The sequence below is a fragment of the Phalaenopsis equestris genome, unplaced genomic scaffold (genome assembly GCF_001263595.1).
Source record: "Phalaenopsis equestris unplaced genomic scaffold, ASM126359v1 Scaffold234734, whole genome shotgun sequence".
NCBI classification, from domain to species: domain Eukaryota; kingdom Viridiplantae; phylum Streptophyta; class Magnoliopsida; order Asparagales; family Orchidaceae; genus Phalaenopsis; species Phalaenopsis equestris.
This window is the reverse complement of record NW_018252638.1, coordinates 262,633-287,940: the sequence shown is the minus strand read 5'-3', so window position 1 is coordinate 287,940 and position 25,308 is coordinate 262,633. Positions and strand designations below refer to the sequence as shown.

At 35.3% G+C, this 25,308-nt stretch overlaps 1 protein-coding gene across 5 annotated transcripts in view; it reads right to left on the bottom strand.

Annotated features, from left to right (window-relative positions):
- LOC110039005 (kinesin light chain 4) overlaps positions 1-25,308 on the bottom strand; it is a 121,311-nt gene that overhangs the window by 7,474 nt on the left and 88,529 nt on the right. For 4 of the 5 annotated variants that reach the window (XM_020743938.1, XM_020743940.1, XM_020743941.1 and 1 more), the window contains 2 exons: positions 21,794-21,902; positions 3,561-3,629 (listed from right to left, as the gene is read on the bottom strand). In XM_020743938.1, the coding sequence (XP_020599597.1) occupies positions 3,561-3,629; positions 21,794-21,902 (178 nt within the window). Of the gene's footprint in view, positions 1-3,560; positions 3,630-21,608; positions 21,653-21,793; positions 21,903-25,308 lie in introns of those variants that run through there. The other variant, XM_020743942.1, reaches the window with a different exon arrangement.

Here is a 25,308-nt window from a genome sequence, read left to right as displayed (position 1 = left end):
ATGGAATGCTCACCACTGTATGAAAGGAATCCTACAAAAAGGGCGTCAGGCCTTCTTTTTAAAGTATATATTCTAAGGGCCTGTCAGATATTGGATTTAAGGAAGAATTAATGCGGGATTTAACAAAAATCTTTCCAAATGATTGTATGCAGTGGAGATCTGATTATTAATTGTTCTACTGTTCTTACTATAACACAATCAAATATAAATATAAATTGAATTTAATTAGACTTAATAAGGAGTAATTATCAAACAAGTTATTTAATAAACTAAGTAATCAAATTTATGAACAGGTGATTTAGTCTAATTAATATGTAGTAAAACTGCACAATGAAACAAAGTAATTTATATAGAGATCACAGATTTATGTTAAAGTTAAGAGTATGAAATATACCAAAGCTTAAGCGTTCCACCTTGGAAAATAAAGTAAAAGATAATACATATAGAAATTATAGTTTTCTTCCATGAGCAAGCATCATCAATATATAATATAGATTATTAGATGATTTTCTAATACATATTAGAAAAGATCAACATATATATTGTTTCACCTTTTGTGGGTTAGTGTAGTTTAGAAGAATAATTGCTCCGTCATTTATCTTGGATAACTCATTATGTTATTTTATTTTTTTTTTTCAGGATAAAAGATGAATGCTATAGATAATGTGTACAGAAGAAGAGGTCAATAAGTTGAAAGATAAATTTTTATTTTATTAATCAAATTGCTTTCTTTAATGGTTTTTTCAATTAATATTTAGATATTAAAAAATAAATGATAGAAATAGAATAATAGAAAACTTAATTTCACCGTCACACAGTCTGTTCCCGCCTTTAGTTAATTTCAAGCCTCCAACTAGGTGGTGACATTAAGCCCCACTTAAGGTTGTAGTTAACAAGAGTTGAACTTGGTGATAAGCATCTCATCGATAAACTTGAAGCATCAAGATATCCTATTTTACAACCATAGGAAGTCTTCAAGATCACTCCTAAACTTACTTTCAAAATATAGACCCTTAATTTGGAACATATAAGAAAGACCCACGAGGTCAAATCTAAAGACCCAATCCTAAATGAGGTTAAAGTTGATAAAGAATGTATGATTAAAATATGTAAATAAACCTAATTAATACAAAACATGAACCCGATCCAATAAAAAAAAGAGACAAAGTCGATGTGCTTCAAAGAAATCAATCAAACATTTTTCACACTTAGTAGTGTTCATTACACACTGCAACTAGAAAGGTTCGCTTCTATCATCATATTTTTTAAACAACAATCTAGATGATATATATAGTTCGAACTCTGATAATGATTGTGTTGATAAACTACAAATATAAATAAAAGTAATTTAAATCACAATAATGACAATGCTTACAAAAAATCCCAACCAAATAATTTTGCTTTCAAAATCAAGCCGTCCATTTTCCAATGCAAATGATACAAAAATAACATCCTAATGATGACAGTGTCGATAAATTATCTAAACCAGAGGAAACGTTTATTATCTAAATACCCATAAATTTTAAAATCACTTCAAAGTTGAGCTTTGATGAAACATAGAAATTTCAAGAAAACTGCAAATATTTAAAATACTCGAGTTAAATTCTGCCACTCCAACCTAGAGTAATAATCAATACATCCTCAACAATAGTTTGTCAAGATAAATTTAAAAATAACCTAAGCTCATTAAAGCCTGTCGTATTGAATATTCTTTTATGTTCACTCTCAAATAAAAAAACATATGATAAAAATAAAAACAAACTACATTTTAGATATAAACATGCTATTTTACCTTATATCAAAAAATATATAAAAAAAGTGAATTCAAATGACCCAAAAGTTTTATGAAACAATGCCCTTGAAAAAGATCCAATTTAAATAAGAGAATTCTATGTATATACTCAACAAATGCAAGATCATATTGCTCATATGCAATCATATTTCATGCTACCTTGGTCTACCCATGCTCTTTTATATTAGTTTTAGCTCCATGTGTATTGGACTTTTCTCAAAAGATTTGTTGCCAACGATTGGTAAATACCAGCTCCTACTAATTTCTTATTCCAATCGCATTCCGTTTCCAATTTGTTAAAGAACATTTGGGAGACGTGAAAAGAAGAGTAAAAAAATTAAAAAATAATTCCTTAAAGAACAACTGGACTATATATCAAAATCCAAAAGATCAGAGTAAATTGTTAAAATTGACGTGAATAAAAACTGTTTTGATAAAACGACATTTTAATTAAACAAATTTAAAAATAGACACAACCGCTTTTGCAAAATCGATTTTCACTAGGGTTGTTTTTTAAATTCTAAGAGCCTGACAAAAAATGAGAAGAAATAAATATAGAAAATATGTAGAAGTTGTTTTATAGATTATTAATAAATTAATTAAGATATGCATTACTATTATTAATATTATTATTAGTACTATTATTATATTAATTTTATATTTTTTCTGTATGTACCACCGAGAAAAAGAAAAATTAAAAATGCGCAGCCGCCGATTACCGTAACTTTAGCCCTCTGTAGCTTCCGACCACCACCGATCGTCCCATGCTCACCGTCGTCGGCAAATTCAATCGTGTAACTATGTATATCCTTAAATACGATAGAACAATGTATCTTGAATATGGTGTTACAAAATACGCTGCATACAGAGTAGTGAATAACGCCGTATTGAAAATTCGATGATAAATACTTTAAATTACCATAATCATAATATGGTGATTTTTATACAATAGTGAAATATTAAATTATCATTCTACAACCTCAAATCTTCCTGCCTACAATAATAATAGTAATATTGAAAATTTATTATTTTTATCTTTAATTTTTCTTTTTACTTTATAATTTCTTAATAATAATAGAAACCTTATAAATATTTTATTTTTAAATTTTATTTTCATTTTTGATTCTTTTATTGATAATAAAAACAATATAAATTTACTAATTTTATGTTTACTTTTTCTTTTCGGTTTATATTTTTTTAATAATAATAGAAATAATATTAATTTATTATTTCTAAATTTATTTTTTAGTTTCGGTTTATTTATATTATTATTTGTGTATTTAATTTTCTTTTCTAGTTTATATTTTTTTATTTAAATTTTGATATTAATATAAAATTTATTATTATTATTCCTATTATTAATATTATTATTATTATTCATTAAACAATAAACAAAAAATACAAAATATTAATAACAAAACTTAAGCTAACACAAAAAAAAAAGAAAAAACATACATGTTTCAGGAAATTGCGGAGACAATCTAACAAGCATTGAAAACAAGAAATTTGGTTTTCATTTATAAATTGACTTTCCAAAATTCCATTTTAATTTCTAATTAAGCAATTCGACTTCGGCACAGCCGATTATGTCAATTTTTTAAATTTTTTTTAGAAAATACAATTTTACCAAAATAATTTTTAATAACGTCCATTTTAAAAATTTGCTCAAAATATCATTGATCAGAACTATAACTCTTTGTAAACATGTTATGATGATAAAAGTAAATCAATTAGAAATTGCCAAATAAATTTAAGCAGGGCAACTTACAGACGTCTCAGTCTCTGGCATTTCATTTTTTGCAGCCTTGAGAAGGCCAAGAAAATCCAGCGATTGCAGCTGCAGACACATTATACGACGATATCAAATAATTCAGGTGCCATTTAATAAAAAAGACAAAAAAACAACCCATAGTTGTGCAAGTCCATTCAAAAATTAGTTTGGCTCATAAGCTTTTCAATCATCCTATGTTCATTACAAACTCCACAATTCTTGTCAGGCTAAAATCTATGCCAGGAAGGCTTAAAATTTAAAACGTAAAATATCCAAACAAGTAAATAAAAAAAATTTTAAAACTTTATAACAATTTTTGCTTTCTATGAAAATCATTCAAACTATTTTTACAAAATTCTACACCTTATCACAATTAATATGATAGATAACAGTATGTATAAATTTTTAATATTTTTGGATATATAAAATTATTTTTAAATTAATAAAATTTGCATTAATTTCACTATTCATCAAACTGATTTTATTGTTCACAAAAAAAATGCGGCATTTTAGTAACCCCGCTTCCCTAACTCAGGCAGGCATGCAACAGGCAGATGAGTTTGTGCCACAGGGATGAATTCTTCCTAATGGCATGTGATACTAAAAACATACATTAGTAGTTATATATATATATATACATATATATAGAAAAATCACGATGTCGGCTTCGGTCGAGAGCTCTGCTAGGGTTTCCAATGACGATTTCCATCACATTTGATTTTTTCACTGAAAGGAGAGGGTTCGCACCTCGCTTTTGTTTCGTCTACTCTCGCTCCTCATCCTCTGCTTCGTCCCGACGTTGCTGCGTCTCTTCAAACTGGTAGGCAAGTGGAAAGTGAGACTCATAGATGAGAGACATGTGTTGATTCAACTAACTGTGGCTGAAGACTATACCCGGATTTTCTCCAATAAATATCTTAATATTGCAGGCAAGTCAATGAAGTTAGTCAAGTGGTTTCTTGATTTCAATCCAAATCATGAAGCTCTCACTGTACCGGTATGGTTAAGTCTATCTGGTCTCAAGCTGCACTTTTTTCATCATCAGGTTCTCTACTCTATTGGGGTCATTCTTGGGGACCCTATGCAGCTAGGTCTACCAACTTTCAATTTAACGGGACTTTCTGTGGCCAGAATACTAGTGAAAAAAAATATTATTTTACTTTATGTTACTGAAGTCCGACTGGGCACAACTCATAATGGATATTGACAACAAATCATCATGCAACACAGATCTCCTTATTGTACCCATTGTAAGATGTTTGGGCATACTTTTGATAACTGTCACAAGCTCTATCCCAATTTGAAATCTATGGTTCAAGTAAATAAGGAGAGGTCTAACCCCACTGCTCTGGACATATTTTTTCTACCTGAGAGAAAACTACCACAAGACAAAATTTGGTGTCTGATTTCATTGCCCTTGTGGACCCCCCTGACACTACTGTTACTGTTTCTGCGATTAATGTGATGTTGGATACCTCTACTGGGTAACCTACACCTTCAAACCCAATTGGAAACAATACTAAATGACTATTACCTACAAAGGCTAGTGTTCAAATTTATAATCAGGAGAATCTTGCAGCTCTCCATCTTTAGGAAGTATTCGATGTGGAGGCGACAATTCATACTTTAGATATACTAGAACCTAGTGTGGGTACAACGGTTGACAGTACAACGGTTGACAATCCGGTTGACAATCCTTTTGCTACAGCTCTATCACCTCATCAGACTGATTCTTCGGATGAGGAATGACAGGTTTACACTTCCAGGAGAAAGAAGAAGAAAGAAGATCTACTTGAGCTCAGGAATCTTATGGATGATACTTTGGTTGTTTCAGGAAATGGTACGCACCTCACCAATTTAATAGTTGGATCCCTTCCGAGAACTAGAGGTAAAGACAACTAAATTAGGTTGACCCTCATTTTTTCCGCACCCTAGTGGTTTTGGGCTTTTTTATTTTTAAGAGTACCATTTCTTTTTTTTAGTTTTTTGTGCGTTGTACTGTGTGGGTTGAGTGCCTATTTTTGGGTCCGCTCATATAATCTATCTGTATAATTTTCTATTTAATATATTAGCCTTTGAAATTTTTTAGTATATATATATATATATATATCTGTGTCTGTGTGTGCGTGCGCGTGCCGCAATAGAAATGTAAATATTATTACTAAAATTTCAATAGGAAATTACAGCCAACTGAAATAATAATTAACAACAGAACACAGCACAAAGATTCAAACTAGGAAACGGGCAAAGGTGGGGAGGCCGTTGAAATAGCATATTGGGAGGAACTAGCGACTGGTGGAGTATGACGGTGTGGTAGAAAATGTTTGTGAAGAAGGCAGGTGACTGTTGTGTGGAGGGTACAGCATGGAGGTCTGCAAGGGAAGCCTAACGGGATGAGGTATGAAATTGTAGTTGGGACGACAGGAAGCAGGAAGGCTGTTGGTGGGGTTGACGTATGAAACTGTAATAAAAAGGCCGGCGACAGGGAAGGAAGGTGCGTTTGGTAGTAGGGTTGGCATTCGTATAGGAGGTTGGAAAGGGGATTGCTGGAGACAGGGACTTGCGGCTAGGTATTGGCTAAATGTAGGTCACAGAAGGGAGAAAAAGGGGAAGGGGCGCAGGAGGGTGGCAGTGAACATGGAAAGAGCGGCAGCAAGCAGGAAAGGGGAAAGATACATACCACCTCGGAACGAGATGTTGGATACAACCATAGAAAGAGAAACGAGATGATGGCGGCTGTCCTAATAGGAACCTGATGTCGAAACTAGCCCTAAACAAAGAAAATAACATAATTATAATAGTAGATAGCTAAAGAGGGGGACCCTCCCCTTGGGCGGCCAACTTAGCCTGGACCAAGGGCAAGTCGATCCTTGCCCAACTATCTGAAATAGTCAACCTTACCTCAGCCAGTTTGGCCGAGGTGAGCCCCAAAAGCCCCTGCATCAGTCTCCCAGGTAGGAAGAGCTTCAACATCATTCGTCGAAGCTTCTGTCATTCATTGCAAATAGTGTTGTTGTAATCTCTTGGGGCATAAGGTTCTTCTACTGCGGTCCGAGAAGCACCTGTATCTCACTAACGACTAGGGCTGTCAAAACGACTCGTTGTTCGCGAATAGCTCGTGTTCGGCTCGTTAAGTTAACGAATCGAACACAAACAAAGATTTTTTCGTTCGTGTTCGGCTCGTTTTTTTGCTCGAAATAGTACTCATACTTTCAAATATATATATATATATATATATATATTCCTCAGGCGACGCAATTTCGCTTTCCTTCCAGACGACGTCCTCATTTCCCGACAACACCTCCTTCGCACTTCTTTATCCAGATGACATCCTCGCTTCCTGCCCGACAGATTCTAGGCGGAGATGGCATGGACACGTTCCTATGTCACTGCAGTTGTCGGCGGCCTCTCTATTTCTACTAGTGCTCCTTTTTCAGATTTAGAGACTGGTTTTCGTATAGATAAATCTTGCAAATGTTCCAGAATATTTCCATGAGGCTCTTGAAGGTGGTGGTGATCACACCTTCATTAAAAAATTGAGAAAAAAAAGGGAAGTCTGCTCTTATTCTCACAGAGATTGAAACCAACATTCTCGCATCTTCTTGGAGTTTTGCTCTAGTGAGGAAATTTTTTATGGTCGGCTAAAACTTGAGATCATTCGAAAAGAATTTGATGCTATGAAGCTGTTAGGCTGTTGGAATATCGGTTTACTTGAAAGTCGATACATATTGATTCAGTTATCTCACGATGTCGATTACACTCGCATTTTTTCTCGGAAAGTTATCAAGATCGGCAACCGCTACATGAAAATTCTGAAGTGGACTGTAGATTTTGATCCCAAAGCGGAGTCCCCTATCATTCTAATTTGGATAAAGTTTCTGGGGTTAAAATTGCATCTGTTCAATTTGGAAATTCTCTACTCCTTAGCAACTGCTTACGGTAAGCCTCTCAAGGTTGATAGTCCTACGCTTGCTGTCACCAAACCCTCTGTAGCTTATGCGTTAGTTAACAGAGATATCACTCAACCAGCTCCAGATGAGGTATGGATTGGAACCACTCACAACGGGTATTGGCAAAAGGTTGAAATAGAACCACACCCTCCTTATTGCTCTCATTGTCATATGTTTGGCCATAGTTTCATTATTTGCTATCGTTTGCATCCTCATCTAAGGTCTGATATCGCTAAAGATCAGTCACTTATCATCTCTGATGAGAAGATGCAACCCGATCCTCTTTCCGACGCAGCTGTTCCTGACGAAGAATATCATACTACAGCTACAAATCCAGTTGTGCTTTTACCACCCACTGTTATTGAAGAAGAATCACTTACATGTTAAGACACACGAGAGTGCTCCTTTGATCCAACTAAACAACAACTGGTACAACATGTAGTTGCTTCTAATGTTCAACAACCTTCACATGTCCAACACACTTTAGACCAAGATCAGGCGAGCCAATTTTCGGAGGAGGAATGGCAGGTCTATTTCAAGAGGAAGAAGAAGCGAAGGCCTACTCGAGCTAGGGAACTTATTGGATGATACATTGGTTACTATTGGCAATGACACTCATTTTACCAATTTATTAGCTATCTCCTTCCGTAAAACTAGAGGCAGAGGCAAGGCAAAATTAGATCGCTCTCCAACCACCCGATACTTTATATTTCGACACTTTTAGGCTTTTTCTTTAAATCTCTCATATACCTTACTGTATTTTCTACTTTTGGAATCATTTGCGGTTATTGTGTGTGCAAGGTGTCATGCTTGGGCCCTCTCAAAATGGCTCGTTGTTCGCGAACAGCTCGTGTTTGGCTCGTTCGCTAAGTTAACGAGCCAAACACGAACAAAGATTTGTTAGTTCGTGTTCGGCTCGTTTTGGCTCGAAATACTACTCATCGATTATATATATATATATTTATGAGTAATATTTTTAAAAAATTTAATTGACTACAAGGCTACAAAGAGTTATAATCAATTAAAACTATTAATTAATAAAATAAAATAAAAATTATTAAATTAGATTCAAATGATATTTTAATATAAACAATAATTTTAAAATTTTCCCTCAACCCTTAACACCTTATGGCTACGTGATTAGAGTTGTCAAAACAACCCCTTTGTCGTGAACAGCTCCTGTTCGTGTTCGACTCGTTAAACAAACGAGTACGAACACACTTTTTGAGCTCAGCTCAAAATATAAACGAGGCTCAGCTCGTGTTCGGCTCGTTTACACTCCTACTGGTGACTGCACCATTCTCCAAAGCTTCTAGGACTGCTTGTCATGCATAAAGTGTTGAATCCTCCCAAACTAGCCCAAGGTTTGCTAATCCTAATTTGACGTGAGGGTAACCTCAATCTGCCCAAATGTGGTGGATATGGTGGTAAAGTATTGATCGTAATGTCCTGAAATGCTCTATCGCGATTGTCACATGTAAGGCATCGACCTCTCAGTCTTATCATCGTCTATAATCAGCAAATTGATCCCACCGACATTTTTCTGCCACTGGTAAGTGCAACAGGGTTCTTGGGCTCTATATGAAAGATAAGGATGATGTGCTTCCCATTTTTTGCTAAAATTGTGGGTATTTCTGAATCCTTCATTTTGAGTACTACAATCAAATAGCCAGAGTCTCCCAAACAAAAGGTGAATGACATCCATTGGTACCACGACGAACCACACCTTATCCTGCAGTTGGTACTAATGTTGTTTTTTTCCAAACGAGAGGGGATTTGGCATTATTGCTACAAGATATTATTTTGACCATTAGGACAGCGCCCAAGTCGTGCTTCATGCCATTTGATCCCTCCAACACATTTGCCAATCGTGGATGCTTGAAAGCCATGGCATCATCATCGAAGGTGATAATGACAATATCATATAGTTTTCGAGATCCATAATGTAGCGGAATACATGGTGACAAAGACCACTCAAGGCACCAATTTTGGCTTTCTTTTATCCTTTAAGTAAGTTTTCTTTTTCCATACACCATGCGAATGTAGCAAGACCACTCATTATTGTGCGAAGCATTCCCTTGGTGGTTCTTTTATTTTACTTCTTATAGATAATGATAGAGAACTATCTATTATATATATGTAGATGGCAGGACTGTAGATCTCTTGTATCCTCAGTTTGTAAGACCCATCGAATCACGAGCATCTCACCCTCAAGTAGCACGTGGAAGGAAATAGAGAAGAAATAAAGAGAAGAAAGGAGGAGAAAAGGAAACGGAGAAGAGAAGGTAGAAGAAGGAAGAAGAAGATGAAAAGGAAGACAAACAAAGAAATATGGGAGGAAAGTTTGATTTTCAGGAAAGAATTCGATTTCTACTTTCATTTCAAACAATTTGATTAAATTGAGAAACTAAAGGTGTGGAAGGCTTTTCTAAGATAAGAAAATCATCTAGATAGACGTGTTATTTAGATTACAAACCACTCTGTTGTCGGGATAAAATCGATCAAGAGTGTTAGATTATATTTTGACGATGCTCTTGAGACATACAAATGTTAATAATATGTAGTAAAAATGAAGTTAAAAATTAAACCTTGAAGAGTACAATTAAAGTTAACGCAAATTAAAATTTAATTAATTTCCATAGAATAAATGTCATAGACACATGCAATAGATTATTATACGATTTTGTATTGTAAAAAATGCAAGAACAGTATACATATTACTTTCTTTTTGTTGTGTTACTATAGTTTAGAGATATAATTATTACACTAGGTTATTGTAGATAACATATTATGTTATTTTAATATATTTTAAGTTTTAAGTTTTTAAATAAAAAGAATAATAGAGGAACTAATGTGTACAGAAGACGAGATCAATAATTAAGGATGTAAACTTCCATTTGTTAATTAAAATATTTTCTTTAGTGTCTTTTTAAATTAAAATTTGGATATTAAACTATTAGTGATAAAAATAGAACAATTGAAAACTTAAGTTCACCATCCAACCGTCTGTTCCGGTCTTGGTTAATTCCAAAACCCGAATCGAGCCACGAAAAAAGTGATATCAAAGAAAAGGTTTAGATCATACAATATCAGTAAAGGCGCATCCATCGCATTATCACATGATATTAGTTCTAGTAGAGTTGCATTATTTTTGGAAGATAAGCAAAAGTTAACTCAAATGAAAGTAATATATGTCTTGATGAGTCAAAATGAAAATATTATATATATGATTATTTGTATGTGCATGAAAGAGGTCACTCCCTTATGATATAGACAGGGTAAGTCAATGTACACGCGAGCTTAGATGATTTCCTACCACCTCAGATATTTATGATATTTAGACCGTCAACCGTTGTACCGACAAGAGAATATTAGTTAGGGGCGAGTAGACACCTTTCCACCTTGAACAATCATATAATTTTGATCGCGAACTACTATTACGACAGAATAATATCAGTCAAGGGTATATTGGGTTTTGTTTTGATGGTGCTCTTAAGACATTTTAATGTTAATAGTACGAAGTAAAAGAAGTTAAAGATTAAATGTTCAGAGTACACTAAAGTTAACACATATTGATTTTTAAGTTATTTCCATTGAGCAAATGTTATAAACACATACATTAGGATATCATAAGATTTTTTATACTGAAATATAAAAGACCATCATGAAAACTTCTCTTTTCTTTGTGCTACTATAGTTTAAATATGTGATTTCTCTACATGGTTATTAGACAACTTGGTAAGTTGTTTTAATAATTTTTCGGGTTCTAAATCTTTGAACAAGAAAAATACTAGAAGAGCTGATGTGTATAAAATGCAAATTCAACAATCATAACGGTAAACTTTTATTTGTTAATTAAAATATCTTTTATTAGCTATTTAATATTTAAATATTAAGTGTCAATGATGGAAATTGAATAATTGAAAACTTAATTTCACCGTCTGGTCATTTGCTTCCGCTTTCATTAATTTTAAACCCCAAGCCAGGTCGTGACAGATTATGGATTTAAATTTTAAATTAAGGATCTTAATTTATGAATTGAAAGTTATTGTAGTCATCTTAGTTACAAATAAGATAATTAGAAATTAGGACGCCCCACTTTAGTCCTCCTTCTGCCTCTAGTTCTCGGAAGGGAGCCGACTAACAAATTGTTAAATTGTGTATCATTACCCGAAGTAACCAAAGTATCGTCCATCAAAAAATTGGTCCAAAGGTGGTCAGACAGGTGTAGGTCGTTACATATCATGATCCCCATGAGTCTGAGCAATTGACATTTTTCTGGACCTGATGAGGCGGTAGTGAAACAATAAAAGTATTTCCACCTGTAATATCAGTCATAGATTTTAGGGTAGGTGGAGTCTGAAGAATCTCCCTCGTCTTCACGATAGAAGGTTCCAACAACGGGGGAGCTAAATCATTGTGTGGATACTGAATGGTTGACATGTTACCTGCGGGGATAATGACGTCTTCAGGTGTATCATTTTCATGATCAAGTGTGTCAATAACTTGGAGCTGATCAGGAGGAGATGAAATCACTGTCTCTATGAGAGCACTTGCTTTTTTGGTCTGAGGTATGGGTGTAGATGATGGCATGAGAACTGGAGTGGTCGAACATACGACAGTTCAAACAATACAAAGAAAAAAACTTAATCTCTACCTTCTGCCAATATCCATGATGTTATATGTCCAACCAGATTTCCTCAGAAGCGGAAGAAGTAATGTCTCTTTCAACAAGTACTCTGACTTCAGATGGACGGGAAAGATTAAAAGTAAGAATGTCTTTCATGAGTGACTTATCATAAGTTGAGGCAATAGAGTACGATATTTTTTTTAGAAAAATAATGAAATTTGAGACCGGGGAGGCGAAATCCAAATTGGAATGATTGGTGATTCCGTCTGTGGGTCAAAATCCACAGACTATTTCAAAATCTCCATTACTTTGTTATCAATCCAGATTATTCTTCTAGCAAATAAGCGTGAGTAATCTTCTTCATTATTAATTTGAATCAGACTGCCTCTCATCTAATAGTCCAATTTTTCTCTCTCTAACAAGGTGCATATGTTCAAATTCTTTGTGAATAAGCTCTATTTTGGGATGACCATATAGAAATTTCTCAACCAAATTCAGACAACAGGAGGACGCAAGTTGAATACCTTCAACTTCTGTAAAAAAGATGGCATGTTTCTCATTCTTCCTACCAGGTTTCTTGATCTCCTCGGCCAACTCAAACGAAAGAGGGAAAGCGAATATTTAAGTGTACCTGAGGAGTGGACACCCGCAAGAGCAACTGCATACGATCAGACCGAAGCAATCCTGAAAAATAGAGGAGCGGCATTAAGAACAAAGAAGAAGGCATCACTGATAAACATGAGAAAAATCACGTTGAAACAACCGAAGCTAAAAAGGAGAACACGCTGTAAGACGAGACGAGCGGCAAAAGAGCCGTAAAAAATCACGAGTTGTACCCACGAGACGGGAAGACGAGCTGCAGAACTCGCGAGTTGTACCCAAGAGACGGAAAGACGATCTGCAGAAGAGCCGCAGAGCCGGGAACTCCCGAGCCGGAAAAGCTCGTGAGACGGGAAGACGGGAGACGAGCCGCGTCTCTGAGCCGGAAAAAACTCGCGAGACCGGAAGACGAGGAGACGAAACGGAATCAGGCGCGGAGACGCTGAAAAAGAAGCAGCAAAGCTGTAACAGTTGCTAGGGTTCGACATGAAGCAAAACCCTAGCATAGCTGAGCGATGTAGAAAATGACGCCATTTATATATATATAAATATATATTGATTTATCATATTTATGAGTAGCAACATATTGTTAATTTTTTGTTATGTTATTATAATTTAGATGCAGATGTACTCACTGGCCTTTTCAGCTTACTGTTATTTTTTATTAACATTACATGCTTAAAATTTTTATTAAAAAATAAATAATAGAAGAGAATTTATATAAAATATGAGAACTTGAGTTGAAGTAAAAAAGTTAATTATATTACTTTAGTTTGTTTTCTTTAGTGACACTTTCAATTTAATGAGTTATGAACTATTAATGATAAAAAAAGAATAAAATTCTTGTTGTCCCACTGTAATCACTGTCCGATTGTCTCTTCCCTCCTTAATTAATTCTGAGTCCCAAGTAGAGTTGTGACAAATCATTTTTCTTTATTTCCTTAATGAGTGTCATATTTTCATGTAAGTTTAATAAATTAAAATCAGTTTTCACAGAACATGCTCAAATCTTTTCATGGAAACTTCTAACTTTCTTAGCATAAGTCAAAACATCAACTCTTCGAACAAGGTCATCATATAGTCGACGTTTAACCAACACAACTGATAAAAGAACAACAAAACCTATATCCTACTAAGTGGGGTTGGCTACATGAATCTTTTTTTCTCCATTGCATCCTATTTAGTGTCATATTCATATTTTCATTTAATTTTTTCATTTAATTCTAATAAATTAAGATTACTTTTTATACAATATGTCCAAGTCATCCAAGGACTACCTCTGCCTTAACATAAATCAAATCTAAAACATCTACTAATTTAATCGGATCAACAGATGCCCGATGTTTAGAGTGACAAAATTATTTAAGACGAATCTCTAATTTTGTCCGTCACTGGAGCTACACCAACCCTATCACGGATACATTCATTTCCGGCTACACCAACCCTATCACGGATACATTCATTTCGCATTTTGTCTCTAAGTGTAAAGCCACTCATTTACCTAATCATTCTCATCTTGGAAACCCTTTACTTAGTTTTATGCTTCCCATTTAAAGGCCAACATTCAGCGCCATAGAGCATTACAAGTTTCACCACCAATTTATAAAATTTTCCTTTCAGTCTAAGCGGTACATTTCTATCACACAATAAGTCTGAAGCATTCCTCCACTTCAACCAACCAACTTGAATTCTACTAATAGCATCCCCATCAATATCATCATCACTTTGAGCAATAGACCCGAGATTATCTAAGCGTTCACACCTTTTAATAATTTGATCGCCATAGTTACATTTCTGTCAATAGAGCTAGTATTATTAAAATTATATTCCATGTATTCAGTTTTAGTTCTACTCAAACGAAGGCCTTTAAACTCCATAGTAGACCTCTATAATTCAAGTTTTTCCTGAGCGTATGCTCTTGTCTTATCCACGAGAATGATATCATTAGCAAAATGTACATCCTCCTGTAATTGTCGAACAAGACCATCCATAACTAAAGCAAAAAGGATATGGGCTTAAAGCCGATCCCTAATGTAAACCAACAGAAATAGCAAAATAATTGGTCAATCCTTCTGTTTGAACACAGGTAACAGTTCTTGTATACAAATCTTTAATGACTTGCACATAAGTCATATCAACATCTTTCTTCTCAAAAACTCTCCAATGAATATCTCTTGGAACCTTATCCTTTTCCTAAATCAATAATATCATTTGTAGATCCTCATTATTATGTCTGAACTTCTCCATCAAACCTCTCAATAAATGTATAGCTTCCATAGTAGACCTAAATGGCATAAATCTAAATTGATTATGAGAAGTTATTGTAATACATGTTCAATTACCCTCTCCCATAATTCTAAAGTATGACACATCAACATAATTTCCCTATAATTTGCACACTCTTGTGCATCCCCTTTATTCTTAAAAATGAAGACCAAAATACTCTTCCTCCACTTCTCGGGCATCTTTTTAGTTTTTAAGATAATATTAAAAAGTTTAGTTTGTCAAGTAACTCACAATCTCCTAAATATTTCCACACTTCAATTGGTATATCACCAGGTCCTACAGACTTTCCACCCTCTTCAACTTCACAATAAAAATGAAATAAATTATTATTATTAACGATATTAAGATCACAATGGTCGATCGTATTTTTTGAAACTTCATTAAAAAGTTTATCAAAATAACTCACCCACCTATTTTAAATATCTTTTTCTATGAAAAGTATTTTTTTTATTTTCATGTTTAATACACTTTACTTGAGTTAAGTCTTTACTTTTCTTCTCTCTTTGTTTGGCTAGTTTATACATATATTTTTCATCCTCCTTAATATATAAGTTATTATAAAGATAATTAAAAATAAAATTTTTAGTGCCACAGATTATTCTCTTAAACTTTCTACGGGACATTTAATATTTTTCTCAGTTCTTTAAGTCTTTACATTTAAACTAATTTTTATAACTTCTTATATTTTATCTTTTCTTGCACATTATTATTCTGTCACCAACTATTTTTATTTATAGAAACTTTTTCTTTTGATTCTCTATATACAACTTTTGTCACTTATTTTATAGTTTTTATTATAAGACACATAGAATTTGCTTCTTCATGAACATTCAAAAATTTGAAATCTTAACTTTTACTGATAAAAATAATTTTATTTGTCTTTTAGGTACCCTCGTCTAATTCTACGACGATTCATAGTATTTTTTATTTTACCACTCTTCATCTTAAAATTTAGAACTAATAATCAATAATGAGTACTTGAATCCTCACTTGGAATGAACTTACAATCTATACATTCTCGACGATCTCTTACTCTCATAAAAAAATAATCAATTCGTATTTTAATAAATCCATTCTTATAATTAATAATACCCTCATCTCTTTTTTTTTGAATAAAGTATTAGCAATAACAAAAGTATACACTAAAGCAAAATCCAATATAGCTCTATCATCATCATTAATCACTAGAAAACCGTAGCCACCATAAATATTTCTATAATCTTCTACCACTACAAACATGCTCATTTAAATTTTCTCCAAAAAAAAATTACTTCAAGAGGTATCATTTGTATTAAGTCTTCTAAGTCATTCCAGAATTTATCTTTAGAACTTATATCTAAACCTACTCAAACAACATAAGCACTTATAATATTAAAAATCTTAGTATCAACAATAATTTGAAGAGCTACAATTCTATCTCCAACTCTATTAATTTTTACAACATTATATTTCAAACTCTTATCTATAATTACACCTACACTATTTCTAGTGTGACTCTTACCTGAATACCAAAGTTTAAAACCTAAGTTATCATCTTCTTAGTCTTTTCTCCAACAAATTTAGTTTCTTAACACATAAGATATTTATCTTTCTATGAATCATAATATCAAACAATTTCATTAATTTACCAGTAAGAGCACCTATATTCTATGATCATGTCCTAGTATTATTTTCATGGACTAACTTATTTACCTGTATCCATCCGTAATATGAGAACCCTTGCTTATTTAACATTACATCCGAGCATCGGTGTAGCGACCCTTGCACACTTTTCACTGTATCGCTTCCATGGGATGACCTAGCACTTACACAATGATTAAAAGAATTCATGTCATGATTTTTTCGACAAGTTCTATGCTGGATGTCGACTACCTTACACAACCCTCCACTTTTCACATTTGGGCTTGAGAGCGGCGATGACAGTATTAAACAACACACTTTTCACTGTATTCAGACAATATAGCACGTCGCTTTCAGGGGATGACCTAACACTTACACAATGATTAAAAGGATTCATATTATGATTTTTTCAACAAGTTTTATTGTGGTTGTCGACGACGTTACACAACTCTCCACTTTTCACATTCGGGCTTGGAGCGACGATGACAGTATTAAACAACAAAACTCATAACAATCAAAAATTAAAACAAAAATTTAACGTACAATATCTAAGTTTGAATCATAAACATGTCAAATTCAAATTTCAAAACGATAGTTGTCATGACAACATTTATGCATGCGTGCAACATCCCGCTCAGCTAGAGCAAACCCGGGATGTTTCTCACAGGGCTATTTGGGAGGATCTGAACTAGTTCAGTTCAAGTTTTTCTAAACCCTAACGGGTTGGCATGCTTTTTTAGGGCTTATGTTTTCAGGGCTTATGTTTACTTGCTTTAATTATGATTTTGATTTCTTTGGGAGTTCTATTATAAATATTTTGTGTGGACAGGTACGAGGGATTTTTGCTTTTGGTTATGTTATTTGGAGACTAATCTATATATCTTCCAGTGGTGAAATTGTATCTTAAAGAGAGGAGGTGGATCATCTTTCCTATCATCCATACCTTACTGAAAGTGTTGTGTATTTCTCCGCATTCTTATCAGCCTGACATTAGCAATGCTAGATTTTCCTCCAATCCTTGTAAATTCTTAGGTTTTTCTTCACTATTCTTCAAACATCCCCGACATTTATCGCAATCCGCCTCCACCTCCTAGGAATTCTAAAACGATGTCGAACTTTGTGTTATGACAACAGCAGAATTTAGGATTGGCAGCATAAATCGAAAATGCTTGCTCCACTTGTTAAGAATCTTCTCTAATATTTCATTGCATTAATTTGGCATGCATGGTCACATATCTCCTAAAACCTATATCAAACACAAAAACAACAGAATGCATAGATTTTAAAAGACAATGAAGGTCAACATAAAAATTGTAAAAAATAACCATGATATTTAAATCAATTTATACATAAACAAATAAAAAATAAATATGGTAATGCATGCAAGCAACATATGGAAAAACATTGACCGGAATGCCCATTGAGCATTGGGCAGCGCTCCACATCTTGTCTATTTGTCACTACATCGAACAATGGATGTATGAGGTCAGTGGGATTATAAATGAAAGTGACAACAAAATTATCATCACCTCTCTCCAAGAAGCTAAGGATTCCAGCACTTGGAGGCACAGATTGAAGACATGGAAGATCTCTCCTTTCTAAATTCGTTTAAGCAGATTCTTTTCCAACATATAGATAGAAAAATTTAATTGCTCATACATGTGTCTGTTGACCTCATTTTGAGATCATTACTTTTTTCCTTAGGATCTTAGGGTCTAGTTCTAGAGGTTCCTATTGACTATATTAAAAAACTAGAACTGGGACCCACCCTTTTTTAGAAATTTCAGCCACCACCTATTTCTCTCTCTTATGATGTCTCGCATTGATGATCTCAAAACTATCGTCCTATGGTCGAGTGGTAAAGGACTATCATGTAGAGACTCAAGGAGAAGTTCTCAATAGGACCTCAAGCCTTTGGAAAACTTCTTCAGGATTTTATCATAACACACACACAAAATGCACAAAATTCACTAAGTTGCACAACAAGAGACTTAAATTGAGCCTACAACATAGGTAAAAATGCAAACTTCTCCGGACGACCTCCGACAACAAAATAGGTTGCGTCAACGCGTCCGGGACACCAATTTTAGCTAGGAAAGACACCCATATTGTCATAAATCCGCACAAGGGCAAATTGCACGTAAATCGATGAATTTGTCAAAACGACATCTAGCGATGAAACGGAACGCGCCAGCACGTCCGGAACGTCAAAATTATTTAAAGAGAATGTTCAATTTTTTTTACAATCTGACACACGAATGAAAATGCATAAATCAATTTTTATTTTTAAAATATTAAATACTTTTATATTTATTTCATTGTTTATTTAAATTTTTTTTTAAACCCTAAACCCTCTACCCGCACATTTAACCCATCCCGTGGCTCGATCAGTCGCTTGGCTCACCCCTCTCGCGTGCCCTAGGTTCCATGGCTGATCCACGCGGCGAGCTCTCCCCCCCTCTCGACTCTTCCCCTTCTTCACGTGGTCGCTCGACCTTTTGGATTTCCAATTGCAAGGGCCGATCTGGCCAACTCTTCTTCTTCTCGAAGTTCTACTGTCTCCCTCTTTACTGTGGCGATTATTGCATCGTCGTTTGATTCGCTTACCAGTGAGGCTGGTTGGTGGCTGTCCCTTTCTCTGCTCTACCCATAAAATAGCTTCTTAGTGTACTATTTTGGGTTGTTGAAAATTTTTTGAGAGAAAGGGAGGCTGGAGTTTTTACTGTCTGAGGCTTTAGGTGGAGAAGTTCTACCGAAATTTCTTCCTAACTAGGTTCTTGGGCGTTGGGAGTTCAAAGCATTCATGGGTTGTTGTTTTCTGAAGCTTTTAAGAAGGGAAGCTTTGCCGAAGTCCTCTCTAGGGTAGATTCTTATGTGCTGGGAGGGCTGGGAGTTTGAATGATTTCTTATTTGCTGTCTCTCGAAGCTTTTAGGAAGAAGATTGTTGTGGAAGTGATTTTCTTGAATCTGTCTTATAGTTTTTGCTTTAAGTCTGCATTAAAAAGGTATTCCCCTTCTTTTTTTCTATTCTGCACTATTTCGGATGACATCAAAAAATATTTATTTTCTCTTCTAAAGCATGTGAAAGCAAGATTTGGGCTTGTTCTGAAATTTAAGCATGAAAAAGTTTCTAGAAAAAACAAAATGTAGCACGATACGGTTGCCTTCTTTTCTTTTTCTGCTCAAGATACATGAAATGCATGTTATGGAAGTTTTAGTTTTTGTTCTATGGAATACATGTTAGGAAGAAAATGCAAAGTTGAAGTTTTCTTTTTTTTATACTTATCTAAGTGGATGTCGGAATTAGTTTCAAAGATGGATGACATATTGGCTCTAAAGATTCTTGCATACTTATATGTTTCTTGTCATTTATTCTTATTTGAAACAAACGCTGGCACAATACTTTGAGATATCAGGTTCCAAGGGGAAATTTTCTCTGTTTTTGACCCATTTGAAGGGCTCGGTTTTGGCTCTGTTAGATGGGAATTATTGATAAAAATATTCTCTTTTTGTCCTTATGTTGGGCTCGGTTTGCCCATGTGATGGTTCGGTTTTGGCTTCATGTTAACTGGAAATTGTATTTTGTTTTGACCCATTTGGAAAGGTTTCTTTTTTTTTTTTTTTGCTTCATTTTGAATTGAATACTAGTTGAGATGTATGGCTCTATTTTGCCTTTCTAGTGGGCTCGATTTGGCCTGCGGATTGGGCTTGATTTTTGCATAAGAATTGGCTGATATACTCCTTTTGTTGAGCTTTGTTTATCTGTCATGACCTTTTTATTTTTGTTGCCCCTATGTTAGGCTCGGATTACCCCTATGTTGGTCTCGATTTTAGCTTATTTAAGTTGAATTCCTGCTTCCTGCTGGAAATGCTGATTTGTTTTTCCCCACTTGGTCGGTGAGATTTTGGCTTAAACTATATCCTTTTCTCTAGCCTTTATATCGAGATTAATCGAATTTGAAACAGGGAATTGGTTTAGCTTAAAAGCTTATCTGCTAGCTCCCTTTGAAACCATGTTTTATTTTTGTCCCACCTTGTGGGCTCGGGTATGCCTGTTGTGGTTCTCTGTTTTGCTCTTCTTCATGGGCTCGGGCTGACTGGCCACGGTTTCCTATCTTGCCCCTTTGTTGGGCTCGGTTGGGTTGGAAATTCTTGATATGACGTTCCTTTTGAGATTTTTATTGGTAATCAAATTTGTCATCCAATAATTCATGAATTTCAATGTCTACCTCTATGTGGGGATGTTTGATACAAGTTAACTGACTCACTATCATGTCTCATATGATGAAAAGAGTTTTAGTTCTAATGATCTATAAGAGCTTTTCCATTCACTCTCTTATGTATATCAAAATGGCAATATCTATGGTGGCTTTCTTTTATTGTCTCTGTCCGTGAGTTTAATCTTAAGGCTGGTTTGATCTTTTTGTGGTCCCTGTCGTGAACATCCTAGTGTCTTATTTGGTTGTTCTCTGCTGCCTCTAGCTGTGCGCCTTCACATGTAGTTCCTCTATGTTAAATGTGATTATTTTGGGACTTGTTTTTCTCCTCTCCGCAAAATGTACCAAATACGACCAAGGAAAAATATTACAATAAAGCAAGAGATAATAGGATTAACAAGTTCCTACAAAGTCCATGATGAGTATGAACCAAAAAGTATGACAAGGATTCTCACTGGATATGAACAATACATAACACTCAATGATGAAGTTGATTAAAAGAAAAAAGAGTAACTTATTTTTTGTAAGAAGTTAAAGTATCTAATTTGAGCGTCTTCCAGTCACAGTTTCAAGGGTGCATGCTAAACAGACGCAAAATTCAAGATCAAAGAATCTGCCACGTCTACATTAACAACTAGGTTTCAGCGGTGAATTAACCATATGAATGAATCAGGTAGCAAATCAAGACATTATAATGCCGACAGTTTAAAACAAAATGCAGTAAAGTGTTCATATGCCTGACCATAATCACGAAAGAGAGCTCATGATACCATTAACATCTACATCCTGAAAATGCACATCAAATGAGTGTGACACTCCCGAGCATGCATTTAGCAAACTATGAATTAGTTCACAGTAATAAAGAAGACTAAATATAAACATAGTCGCCTGAAAAGTAGATGGCCTTTGAATGTCAAGGAATCTGACCAGTATGATCAATGCAAACTTTCTATCCATCACAGTTTTCTTTGGTAGTCTATTTCTTTGAAGATCTTCTTGACTTTCTACTGCTGTACTCATCTTTACTCCCGCTATCCTATCAGGTAAAAAAAGAAAACATTACAGTTATTCCAAATTCTGCAAAAGTTTCAACCATCAAGCCTGTGTGGCTTAACATGATGTATAACCAAAGATTAGCAGACACTGCATTTTTTAATCAAGTTCCAAAAAAGAAATTTTTAGGAAATTTTAACCAGAAGAAACTTAAAAAAGCACATCACATTGCTTTAAAATGAAAATAAAGAACACAAAAATGTGAACTCGGATATTAATTAACAATAGCATGCGAGTGGAAAAGATTATTTTCAAGGTGTATTATAACAACATCCAATCCACGGATATAACACCAAAAAAAATGAGTAATCAGGCAAAATTTTGATGAATTTAAGATATACTCAAATTTCTTATCTCACGAAATTTAAGCGAAACAATTTTAAGAAATTTTACATGTGAAATCGATCAATTGGATATAAAGCATTATGCATGAATTATAAGCCTCCTACTTCTACAAAACAAAGGGGAGGGGGAGGGTAAGAAGAATCAAGAAGAAAGCCTTTCCAAAAGAAGTCAAGTGTGGAAAGTGCGTGAGGCAGCCCTGGATCATGAGGGTTTGCGATCTGCTTCATGTTCCCGCGTGCGGGATCAAGATCCCCTCCCCCCCGCGCTGTCCAGCGATCCCGTCCCACTCTCCCGCAAAGCTTTACAATTCGTCTTTCCTGCGTAAATGAAGCGCCCGTAATCGGTCTCCTAGGGTTGGGAGAGCTTTGACTTCATAGGTCGAAGCTTCCATTTCATTGTCAGCCACCGTAGATCCCCCTAGCGACTGCATTATCGCCTGAGGTATTTGAGGGTCTTCCCCAGCTTGCTAGCAAATGTCCATATAGATCTGTCCTCTTGAGGTCGTGAACCACGCTTAAAATATTGAATCCTTTCAAAGTAGCCCACGATCAGTTCAAATGGGCGTGCAGTGACAGTAATATGACCCTTCTCGCACAACTGTGGTGCTGCTGGTGCGGCATCGACCTGACAAGACCTCGGTCATATCTGTCCGATATTTGGGGTGGGTGTCTCAGTCCTCTTGTCTGATGTCATTAATAAAACTGATTCCACTAATATTATTTTTGTCCCTGTATGCTCTCTGACTCTCTCGATCACGGACGAAAGTAACCTCTTCTTAGTTTTTGTCATCAAGCTATGCTAGTCTCCACTGTAGAAGACGGATTTCTCGTTGAATGTCTTCCAGGGTGAAGTCCGGCATACCTCTTTGAGGTCGCATGGCTGGGGTTGGGAATCGTCAAGAAAACATTTGTTGGAGTTAACTTGGGTAGAGGGAGATGTTAGAGGACTTTAGGATGGGACTAGGGTTGTACTAGCTCTGATACCAAATGATACTGAAATTAATAGAGAAAACATTGGAAACCAAAAAAAAATAAACTTTCATTAATATTAAAATAGAGTTATAACATGACTCGAATAGAAAAACAGCACAAACATAAAACTACATCAACAAACGCTACTAATTGTACCCAAAAGATGGTGGAGGTTGGCTAGAGGGATCGAGATGATTGGAAGAGGTGACAACAGTCACGAAAGGCGGGTGCTAGCGAAGGGAAGGGTTGTAGGTGATCCACAGCGGCACTGGGGTGGTTGGAGGGGCTTGAAGAGAGTTAGGTAGGCGGACAGCTGTAATAATTTCTTGGAAGGAAAATGGTCGAGTGTCAGGATGACAAAGGTAGAGTTCGAGGTTGAGAAGTGGAGAGGAGAGAGTTTGAAAAGGCTATCAAAAGAGCATACGTTCACCACCTCAGAGAAGATATAGCCAAAGCACCACCACTCCCTCGAATACAACCCACAAAAGGAAAAGATGCTCCACATAAGAGATTGACTAAGGCCCCGTTTGGGGCGGCTTATTGGGAGCGGCGACGTTTTGAAAACGTTGTCTCCCTGTTTGTTTAACACGTTCGCACTGGCGTTCCTCTCCCGCACTGTGTCGCGTTGGTTAAATTCCTTTACTCCTTCGACGATGTCTGAGCTCCGCGTCCCGCGTTGCCCTAGAAATTCCGGAGGTGCCCTCGATCTCCCTTGCCTCCTCCCTCGCTGGTTTCCTTTCTGGTTCGTCGCCCTAAAGGAGATCAAACCTTCTTCCTTCGAAATCTTTGTTCCTGATCATCAGGTATCCTTTTGATTACCTTAGTTGTGAGCCGTGGGATGTTTTCTTCTCTGATCTTCTCTCTGAGCAGTGTTGATGCATGAAATGAAAATTTTTATCTTTTTCAGGGGAAATATGATGAGATTAAGGGTTTTTAGGTGTTGCCCAGTTTAGATCTATGACATTAGTTGTTTTGGGGATCCTGTGGCTTCTGGCATTTTCTCTGGCTTTTCGGTTTTACGCATGTTGAGAGTTGTTTTGAGGATCCTGTGGCTTCTGCAATTTTCTCTGATTTTTTGGTTTTACGCCTCTTGAGAGTTGTTTTGGGGATCCTGTGGCTTCTGGCATATTCTCTAGTTTTCGGTTTTATGTCTGTTGAGATATGTTTCATTTTCTATGCCCCGATATTTTAGCATTTTAACTGATTGTTGGATTTGGGTTGCTAGTTGTGATCCTGGATTTGGTTTTAAGCATCTGTTTTGTGGTTTTGGCGATCCTGGATTTGGTTTAGGTGTGGCTTGTGTGGTGGCAAATTATACACTGAAATTATACACTGACGTAATTTGACATAAGGGAGTTTGGATTTGGCTATACAGTGATTTTCCTCAGTGGAAATATTGTTAATCCCTCCTCAGTGGAAATGTCTTGGTGCGGTTTGTCTCAGTCCCTATGACATTAGCTGTCTTGGTGCGGTTTGATCTATGACATTAGTTGTCTTGATGCGGTTTGCCTCAGTGGAAATGTTGTTAATCCCTACAGCAAGGAAATGCTGTGAATTTATGGTGCGGTTTGATCTATGGCATTAGTTGTGTTAAGGATCATTGTTGACCTTTTGTAGCATTTGAGGGAATGTTGTGAATTTCGCTTTGTTCAAATGTCTGCATTATGGGTTCTGAAGCCTGCTATATGGGTTCAAATGGCTGATTTATGTGTTCTTATGCATGCTGTAGGGATTTTCACCATTGATCAGATGCAAATCGAGAAAGGATTTATGGGTTCTTATGTCTGTTGTGGGTATATTGTTCAAGTGCAGTATCAAAAGAGATTTATCTATCATTCGGTTTTTAGCACATATGAAAAGAGGAAGAATGGAAACATGTTTGATTTTTATTTGTTAGTTGAGAAATTTTTATTTTCACCAAAGGGAGAAATGGAAGGAAGAATTGCAAGTTGAATTATTCTCCCTTTATAATTATGTAACAGTATACAATTGCATAATAAAATTTTTCGGTGTCTTACTATGGATGTAGATCATTGACCAAACAACATAATTGATTTCTCTTTATATATTGAG